Source organism: Nanorana parkeri, unplaced genomic scaffold, assembly GCF_000935625.1.
Source record: "Nanorana parkeri isolate BGI_ZX_2015 unplaced genomic scaffold, ASM93562v1 scaffold771, whole genome shotgun sequence".
NCBI lineage: Eukaryota > Metazoa > Chordata > Amphibia > Anura > Dicroglossidae > Nanorana > Nanorana parkeri.
The window spans coordinates 40409-51167 of NW_017307039.1; the positions used below are offsets into that span (position 1 = coordinate 40409).

Consider the following 10759-nt stretch of genomic DNA (forward strand, 5'->3'; position numbering starts at 1 on the left):
CGGTCTGTGCGCCTTCTGATGCAGCGGCCGATGCACAGCGGGAAGTTGAGAAGCTTTCAGGAGGCAGAGTGTCGGTGACAGCAATGTCAGGATGCCGAGGGGTGTGGGCAGTGACAGCTGTCATCTTCAGGAGGCGGAGCTCTCCTCCCACACCTACAGACTTCGCCTTCTGTGTCAGGATGGAGAGTGGTTATTGGAGGAGAGCGCTCTAATCTGCCACATGAGGCAGTGGGGGAGGACAGCTCCGCCTCCTCTGGCAGATCACAGCGCTCTCCTCCACTCACAGCCCATTCAGGATGGAGAGCGATGTACAAACACTCAGCGATCAGCTGATTGAGTGTTTGTAAATAACGGGACATAGTATGTTTACTATGTCCCAGTTATAAATGAATGGTAAGTGAATTACATCACTTCCTGTTCATTCATGATTGTAGGCATAGTAACCTACATTATATGCACAAAGTGTAAATGAACAGGAGCACTCAGTATAGATTCCTGTTCATTCATAGCAGGGGCTGCGGATAAAGAGATTGTGGACTCTGTGCCCTCAATCTCTCTTTCTGTTTTAAAAGGGAACTATCGGGTCTGTTTAGACCCTGATATTTCCCCACAGCCTGACAGTAAAGTAAAAGAAAAATGAATTTGAAAAGGTTGGGAAAAAGTAATTTTTGGTTTCGGCCTGGCAAATGTTTTTTTAGTCTCAAAATGTTATCTCGGTGCATCCCTAATAGATTGCTTAGTGCTGCGATAAGGCCACCGTATTTGTCACTGTGGTCATATCGTAAACCATTACATTTTTACCCACAGAAACCCTATTTACAGTCCCTCCCAAACAGCCGTATAAAGTTTTCTACCCACATCATCACAGCAGCCATGTACCGTTGTCCACCATCTTCATCTAAGCAGCCATATATACATTGCTCCCATAATCCATGGCTCTAGTAGTGGGTGTCTCTGATGGTGCAGTATTTAGTGATCACTGCCATGGATTACAGCCGTGTCACTCTAAGCTAACACTTAATTCTCTTATGGTGCTGCTCTCTCACTAACTGAACAAGCAAGACATTCTGTTGCTGCTCCCTCACCTCATTGTTTCTGCAAGGGCACCTCTGTGATTTTGCTGCTGGGGAGGTGTTACAACAGTAGTGGGACATAGGCCTTAACAGTGTCTGGACTTAGCAGTAATTATTAACCCAGGACAGAAAAAATTCCGGGAGCAAGGTAGCCAATGCTCCTTGAAAAGTACAACTGGTGCTAACCCTAACCCTTTGCTCTAGTTGTTGTCAATGGAGCTGTCTCCTAAAATAAAATCCTAATGGCTCCTGATTTCCATAATATTAATTCTACCCCTGGATTAACCACAAAGCTTCCTTACTCAGGCATACTTGTTAGTTAACTACCGGTAGTATGCAATAATGTTGCCAAGGGGGACCTGATTTCTCCTATGCTTGGAATGTTGGTCATACGGCACATGATGATGAGCGCAAAGCAAGCTGTTCTAGATCTCATTGTCACAGGTCGGCTAGAACTATGAGGTGAGTGAAAAGCACTCACCTCATAGTTCTCCTTTAATGGTCTCCAGCCTGACATGAATATCTGAGTGGGAAAACATAGGAAAGAAGTCTTGATCACAAAGGTACTTTTTTCTGTCATCCTGGGGGACTGGGCTCTCAAAATATCTGAACAATGCATGCATCCAATCAGATTGTTCGGGTATTTTGACAGTCAGCGCGGCCAACTAGCAAGATACTAAAGGCCGTGACACACTGCACGCGAAGCCGTGCAGAGCGAAGCAAAGCTATCCGGCACGGAGCTTTGCGAGCAGTGTGTGAGCTGACTGCAGTCAGATGATTGACTGCACCTTCAGCCAATCGGCTCATCTATAACAACCAGCCAGCTGTCGCATACCGACGCGCTGGTTTATTCGCGCGAGCCGATTGGCTGAAGTTGGAATTGTTGATCTCGGCACGCTCAGCTCCGCGAGCTCTCGCCAGCTGAGGTGCCCAGGAGAAAATTACATGACACACTGCTCGCAAAGGCAGCGCGCCACCGCTCCGCGCTGCTTCGCCTGCAGTGTGTCACGGCCTTAAAGCTTGGCCCAGTGGGAGATTCCTCTATCCACACAGTTTAGCATAAATGGGGGAATCTGTTGCACTTTTTCCATCTGACCATAGAAAATCTGCAGATAATCTATAGGTGCATGGCCAGCTTTACTGAGTATCAGACTGGAATAGACACAGCATGCAGATGCAGGTGACTAGGGAAGAGCAGACACATGGGAGCAGTGTTGTGAGAACAAGGAACAGAGCACAGGGAATACAATTGAGTGACACGGGCAGAAACCACAGGAATCGAGAACAGCAGAGCAAAAGACACAGAAGGGAATATATGAAAACTGGAGCAGACAAAATCTGGATCAGCTGTGCAGGGCAACCAATCAGCTTCTATCTCTCAATTTCAAACCTTAACTGAGCAAACTAATGAGAGAATCTGATTGGTTGCCATTCACATTTGTTCCAGAATTTGTCTGCTCCAGTTTTGATAAATTCCCCTCACAGGATACAGGTAAATACTCAGGAAACAGCTAAGAGCTACTTGAAACACTAAGTTATGCACGCTCATGTTTTTCCTTTTACGTTTTCAGTTTTTTATATTTTTGTCTTATTTTTTATTGTGATACAAACAAGAAACCTTTGCATCTTCAAAGTGGTAGGCATGTTGTGTAAATCAAATGATACAAACCCCCAAAAAGCCCATTTTAATTCCAGATACTTCTTGCATGTGGTACCTGCTTTGCTGGCAATAACGTTGGCCAATTTAATTTTTTTTGTAGCACAGTTGTTAGGACTTTTTTTTTGCCCATTCCTGTATACAAAACTGTTAAATTCCATATATATTTATCTTGCTTGAATGTCTTTGTTCAGATCATGGCCCAGCATTTCAATGGTATTGAGGTCAGTGCTTTGACTTTCCTATTTCTTTTGCATCACCACCACCTTTTTATGTTAAATGTTTTGCAACCTAACCTTTGTAATTAAAATGATTTTAAAAATCCAAACAGGTTCCCTGATATATTCTAATAACATTTGTGATCTAGCTTACAATTTACTGGCCTTCCAATGACTGTAAGCTGTTTTACACTACTGTACTCTCTCCACCTTTTTTTTACAGTTGTGCTAACGTTTTGGTATTGCAGTGCTTATTTTATTTTACTGGTAAATTGTCTGCTGGACTGTGGCTTGACTAAGGAGTGAGTCATTGAAAATCCGTAATCCCATAAGCTTCAGCAGCTCTTTGCTCTGAGGTATTTTGAGATCTTTTGATTGGCCATACTTCTTTTAAACAGAATACTATTTTGAAGAGCCCTTTCATTGGCTATTTTTTTTTTTTTTTTCATTTTTCAACAATAAACCAAGCTTCAGAGCACGTTCTAAGCCACATAGGGCCACAGGCCAATCAACCAAATTGGCTGGTACATGTGCACTTTGATTACCCTGCCTGCAGTTTTCTGAAAGGGGCGTATAGCTCCCCTCCACCTCCCACAACTACATTAGGATCAACTTGTATATCAGGGTATTGTATATTTCTGTTTAAAAAAATTATCATTATTTTAAGCCAAGTCCAATGAGTTTTTAAAACTGCAGTCACATGGTTCTATTAAAGAGCGTTATGCTTGTGTTAAAACTTTATAAATGGTGCCTAATATACTCAACTTACAAAGCTAACACCAGAATAAGAATACTTCTGCTTTAACAAGGTGTTTGATATTTTCAGTTACATTCGATGAGGTTTAAAAATTACAGTCACGTGGCTAAAAATAAAAAGGTGCTTATTCTTGGGTTACAGCTTTGTGAATCAAGCCTATTTGAACCAAGATAAGGTCTGTTAAAGGAGAACTATGAGATGAGAGATTTCCACTCATCCTCATGGTTATAGCCGACCTGTGACAAAGAAGCTGTCACAGGTCAACTCTATTGATCGGGAAGTGAGCAGAAACATTCTGCCGATCTGCCCACTTCCTTATCTCCCTGCAGTGAGCGGTGACTGTCAATCACCGCTCCCCACAGGGATTCCCCCCTCCCTTTTCCGATCCTCCAGCGCTGACTGGAGGAACAAACGGGAGGGGGCGGGTACAGCTGGCTCTGCCTGTAGATAGTCAGAGCCAGCTGTCACTCATGCAGCTGGGTGGATCTCGTCAGTATTGTCGGGATCCGACCTAGCTGCGGCGATCTCAGTATATTGCGGTCAATAGTCTGCAATATACTGAGCTTTGGGTCACAGGAGGTTAGTATATGTCCTCCCGTGATCCTAAGCGAACTATGGAGGAAAAACACTTACCCTATAGTTCTTTTTTTAATGCAGAACTTTTGTTTAATTCTCTTTTTGTTCATATATTTGACAGTACTAATAAAGGAGAAGGCCTGGAAGATAAGTCCACCAAAGTGTTGTATGGAAGTTAAGGGTTATCTTTTTCATGATTTCAGCAAGTGCATTAATGCATTTTTTTAACCTTCTATGGTCTGTTTTGTAAAAACCTTTAGTATAGGAGGCTGAAGTTCTACTTGGGCTATCAGAGTGGATGTGCAGGAAATCTGCTGTAACATCTGCATCTGACTTGTCTAGCTGGCCTGTGCCAGAATCCTGCTGCATTCCAGCTGTCTCTAGGAACAGGGAATCCTCCTGTGACATAACGGAGCTAAGAAATTGCAGGAACACACTGTTGATTTTGGATCATACATTATTTCATATTTTTCCACTCTGTGGAAGGGAAATAAAAACAATCTTGTTAGTCAGTCTCAAGGAATGGTAACACAACCATCTGCAACCATAGCAGAACTCCAGGGAAAAGTGCAAAATGTGGTCCCAGGAGCCTAATCACCCCACCTTTAGGGCTTGTTCACTCCAAATCCGGACCACATCTGCATGAGTTTCTGCATATGCAGTGCAGTACATTTTGCCGTGTTTTTGCTGCGTTACGGACCGTTCCAGAGCAGAAAAAATAGGGCATGCTGCAGTTTTTCCACATGCTCTGGAACTGAACACTGTGGAGTGAACTAGAGTCCAAAATACCATTGGAATACATTGGATGTATTTTTGATGCGGTCTATAACTGCTCTGCATCTGCTCTGCACTTGGTGTGAACAAGACCTGAGTGCATGTGTACTCAGACACACAGACACATTAAGTCAAGTCACTCTCCTGCTCTCTGCTGCTCCCTCCTCCATTCTCCAAGCTAGTAGAGCAGGGGTCCTCAAACTACGGCCCGCGGGCCACATCCGGCCCGTCAGGGTCCTTGGCCCGGCCCGTTCGTGTGTCAAGGCCGGGGAGCTGCAGGCCCCTACTTTTACTACCGGCCGGCCGTTGCTGAAAGCTCTCTAGATAAGCCACGCCCACTTGCGTGCACGCAGAACATGATCTGCGTGCAGTATTCTTGGTGGCCACCAGGTGGCGCTCGTTGACTGTTTTGGTAGCCGAGTCACATGACTGGAAAGGACCCGGAAGCACCTGAATTCCATGGCTACAGCAGTGATTCTGCATGACAGTCCTTGTGGCCCCCAACAGTGAGTACCTCTCTGTCTGTCCCTGGCACCAGTCCCAGCTGTTGTTCCTTGTGTATTGTGCTGGTATTGGAGTCATGGGTCCACGTTGCTGGTTGACATGCTTGTGTTTGTGATACTGCGCATTGCTAGGCAATCTGTAGCTTGGGTGCTGCTGTGGGACTACAAACACCAGCATGCCATGTCAGTAAGTCTAGCTCTGCAGTTACAGGCAGATTAATATAACATACTGTCCACAGAATTTAAAATGCAACTGCAGTATTTTTTATTTGTTTTACATATATCTGTCAGGTTTTTACTGCTGTCTGTGTCCCTGTTGGGAACACTTCACTCCTTCTCCTGGTGACAGGCTGTGACACATACAGGAAGTGATGTAATATTTCTTCTAATGGGGATAGAAGCACAACACATTTTTATAGCAGAGTGGGGAGGGTCAGGGGTCCTCAAAATACGGCCCGCCAGGGTCCTTGGCCCAGCCCATTTGTGTGTCAAGGCCGGGGAGCTGCAGACCCCTACCTTTACTACCTCCAGGCCGGCCGTTGTAAAAAAACGGCCGGCAGCTCTCTAAATAAGCCACGCTGAAGCTGCAGCGATGCCTGTTAACCTACAAGCGATCCGCCGGCTATAGAGCCGGCGGATCGCTTGTATGGGCGGTCGGCCCGTGTCCCCCCTCCTGTTGTGACGCTGATCCCAGGCTCCGCTGAGCCCGGGACCAGCATAGTGCCTCTGTCACAGGGGATCAGAGGGAGTCGGTACAAGACCTCCCTCCGGTCCCCTCTCCGCTGTAAGAATGCGAAAGTGATGTATATTACATCACTTCCGCATTCTTGTGTCACTCTCCAGCTTCAGACGCTGGAGAGAAGCTGATGGAGCAGATCTGTGCTTCATCAGCTTCTTCTGGGGTCCAAGGTGACAGGGGTCTTGGAGACCCCTGATGTCTCCATAAAGAGGACCTGTCACATCTTTTGCTGTCACATAGGGGGGTTTCTTAGCCCCCTATATAATAGCAATAAGGTTAAGTGGGGGAAAAAATAGGAAACAAAATTAAAGATTAATTTTTTTTTAAAGTTACACATAAAAAAAGAATAAAAAAAAGTCCCCACCCATACATACACGCATGTAAACATGCGTCGGGTGCACATACCTGCGAAAACGACGATTGCGCCCATTACGCCGCACATGTTACATATCGCCGCGAACGTCGCAGTGTGAGCAATAATTCTAGGACCATCAATCACTCATAACACTAAACTGATGAGCTGCAAAGGTTTTTAAAGCGTCGCCTATGGTCAATTTTGGGTATGGTGTTTCTTTGCGAGTGCGCGCAATTTTTAAGCTTGGCATGTTTGGTGTCTATTTACCCGACGTGACCCCGTCTTTTATGTTTTACCAAAAAATTAGGTGATAATAAATGTTTCCTAACATAATGTAAAAAAAAACGTTTTTTTTGAAAATGTTCTGTAATTTTCCCGAAATATAGTAAAAAATAAAAACGCCAGTGGTGATTACACAACAAAAGAAAGCTCTATGTGTCCCCAAAAAATGGTATAAAATTAATTTCAGTACAGCATTGCATGACGGAATAAATGTCAAGCAAAGTACCGCAGCGCTGAATACTGAAAAATGGCCTGGATGGGAAGGGGGTCTAAACACCTGGTCTTCAAGTAGTTAAAATAGGCCCAGCCGCCCTAAACTACATATAGCAATCAATCAGCCGCCCGACACCCGGCGGGGTCCAGGGAGAGATCGCCATTCCGCCGGCCCCGCCTGGGTGTCAGGGAAGACACACAGGCTGTTCCGAAAGCTTGGCAGCTTCTGTGTTCGGCCTGCGTGGCTGCGCCCTCTCATCTCAGGGCGCATGCCGAGGCAAACCAAATGCCTTGGTTCCTTTAGCAGTGTAACACCAGTGCGGCTGCGCCCCTCCAACTTTGGGTGCACGCCAGCACAGGCTCTTGTAGGGCGGCCAATAAGAAGAGAACTGGGATATGAAGTGATGTCATCTCCCTGCCTCTCCCAAAGCTGCACGCCGCTGTAGAGAGGTAAGACCGGGCAGTCTACATGCCCATTCATTGTAATAAATAACAAATACTTGAGCTGTAGAAAATAATAACAAATCATGCTAGTACATGTTCCAGGCTAAGAGCAATGAATTGTATTAAAAAAATGTTTTGTTTATTAAAGAAGTTGTTAAAAATATTCATATATACCCTCTAAATAAGGGCTTATTCACACCAGAGCAGCAGCTGCTGGAACGCACAGCAATTGCTCAATAACGTTCCTCCTTTGTTCTGGGACTATGATCCGGCCCCCAGCAATGTCTGAGGGACAGTGAACTGGCCCCATGTTTAAAAAGTTTGAGGACCCCTGTAGTAGAGGGACAGATGCTGGAGACTGCTCTGTCCCTTGTGATCTTGTACTGGACAGAATGTTTAGGGAAGCAGAGCTGAGAGAGTTTCGAGACTTTTGTTTGGCAATATGATGACTGTAAACATTTTAGAGAAACACTTTGCTGGGCAATGTATATTTGTTTCATCTGGATTCATTATTGAAAAAAGGTTGACAGTTTAATACTACAATTTAATATGATAGATTTATTTTAGGTATATATTTTCAGGGTTTTCTTCACACAGCAAAAATGTAGGTGGAATATGTAATGTATTTTTTTTTTCTTTCTTCTTTTTTTAGGGAAATATACAGGAGTACTTGCCAAATCATGAGAAACGTGTTGTGGATGGCAGTGTGGGTACTTACAATGGAGTCATTACTTCATCTCATAGCCTTCAACAGGAAGGTATGTTTATCAATCTACTGCTATACTGTATATTAAGCTACTGCTATAATTAAGTATATATACTGTATATTAAGCTACTGCTATAATTAACTAGATCTACTGCTATATACTGTATATTAAACTACTGCTATAATTATTTGAACACGGTGTTACCCTTGTTTCTTCAAAATCTGCAAGTCCACAACAAAAATGGTCATGTTTAAATATCTTGTCTATGCTAGGCAATCACATTTAACAAAATAATACATTTTAATTTACAGCTCTTTTGCAGGGCACGAGCCAGTGTCATATTTACTTTCCTGTCTAGTGTGGCAGTGAGTGTTATGTCAGACATTTCTTAAGGTCAAAATTGTTACAGCAGATGCTGTGAATGGCGTTTCTGTTAGTGTGTGTGTGTGTGTGTGTGTGTGTGTGTGTGTGTGTGTGTGTGTGTGTGTGTTTAAGGGGTTATCTTCAGATGTAACCCCCTAGTAAGAATGCAGTTGTTAATCAGTGAACTGGACAAGTTTTGTAATGGTCATGTGGAAACAGCCCGCCATCGTGCTTTCCATTTGCATTATTTATTAAAATAAAAAAACTACAAAAACTCACATTAAAATGTGCGCTATCCCCAGAGCGCTAGCTATCTCGTTTCAGTTATGGTTCTGGAGTCCCTTTCCGACTCCCAGCTTGTGTTCTGGCACCCCACAAGTGTGATTGTGTGGTGTACACTTTTCTAACAAATACATTGTCACAGATTGAGTGACCATTATATCTATCTATCTTATCTATCTAACTTTAGACATTTTGTAAGGTCAAAGTTGTTACAGCAGATATATAAATACACACACGGGTATATATATATGTCGATCATGCTATATTAGCACTCAGTGTTTTGTTTTTATTTACACTCTGTTATTTAATAGTGTCAGCACTTTGTACTTTAGATATAATATTTACATAGTGCTGCACTTTAGAGATATCCACTAAAGGTATGTAGAATGCACTAAATCTTTCCTTTTTAATTTTCTTTTTTTTTTTTTTTAAATTACAGCAGTACATATTGAGAACATCAGTTTTAAACATGTGCAACGGAGGAGAGCAGACAAAAACACAGAATACACTTTTCAGGTGGGTGTATGGTATGCATATGATGATTTACATGTACCGTTTTCTCTTTTCTTAAAGAAACCTAAAGATATCGACGTAGTAATCTAATAGACAAAATGTATTTAAGTGTTGGAAACAAAAAAAACCTCAATCGGCCATGCTCTAAACACCATAGATCACATGCAGTAGTGTTTGACAGCATAAATCAAAAAGATGTTTCGGCCATTTATGGTCAGATTTGGGACCATTCTTCTATCTGTAAACACTACAGACCATAGCAGACCAAATTGGCACTAAGACATTCAGTTCACTGAGCCCTCCTCTCTGCTGTCTTGGGACATAAACTGGAAGAAGAAGAGATGAAGAAAGCTAAACTGACGGTCTTAGACCTGGTTCACACCTGGGCGTTTTACAGCGCGTTCCTACACGCTGTAAAACGCTCAACATGTGAAAACCAATAATTGCCTATGGGCATGGTTTCCCACCTGGGCGTTTTACAACACGCAGGAACGCGATGTAAAACGCCCAAAGAAGTACAGGAGCCTCTTTGGGGCGTATTTGCCGCACGTATCCATTTAAGATACAGCCAGATAGCCTTCGGAAACGCGCGTTTGTCGCACGTTTCTTTTACTGCAAATCGTGGCACGAAACGCGCGCATATTCCGTACGCCCAGGTGTGAACCCAGCCTTAGTGCCGATGTGGTTTGTGTATTGTCTGGAGAGAGCAGTGTGGAGGAGAGAGGGGAACGAAAGACAAACTGTAAGATAAATGTACAAGTGTTAACCTTAGCTGCTGCGTCTGCTCAGGTTCTCATGATCGCACAGCAGCTTCAAGCTGCTGTCACTCAATGGGAGAGGAGGATCCAGACAATATTGTCGGGATCGCTTTTCAGCACAGAGCTTAGCCCCGCACCCACAGTATATTATATTGATTTGTAAGCTCATGGTGCATTTTTGATTACAGGAATACATTGCAAAATGTATTCCTGTATTATAAGGAAACTAAAAATGCAAAAAAAAGTGTACCCCCATACTTCTCCTTTTTAAAACTAAAGAAATATTTTTTTACATAGATGTAATTTCTTTAGATTTTCATTATACGTATACGTATACTTAAGTGTTATATGAATACTTATACTCAGATTATTTTTTCATTGAAAGGGGATAAACAAACCCTGCTTAAAAACTGCACAATATTTTTTTAATCAGTAGACTTTGTTGATTATATTTTTGGGGTAAATATATGGAGCTACGTATGTTGTTTGTACTATGTTTGGTTCACTAATATATATCTATATCTATATAGAGATATATAGATATA

At 43.0% G+C, this 10759-nt stretch overlaps 1 protein-coding gene across 1 annotated transcript in view; it reads left to right on the plus strand.

Moving 5' to 3' along the window:
• Nucleotides 1–10759, plus strand: part of ZCCHC2 (zinc finger CCHC-type containing 2) — a 49705-nt gene that overhangs the window by 4458 nt on the left and 34488 nt on the right. The window contains exons 2-3 of the mRNA XM_018564676.1: nt 8244–8349; nt 9383–9459. Coding sequence (XP_018420178.1) covers nt 8244–8349; nt 9383–9459 — 183 coding nt within the window. The remainder of the gene's footprint in view (nt 1–8243; nt 8350–9382; nt 9460–10759) is intronic.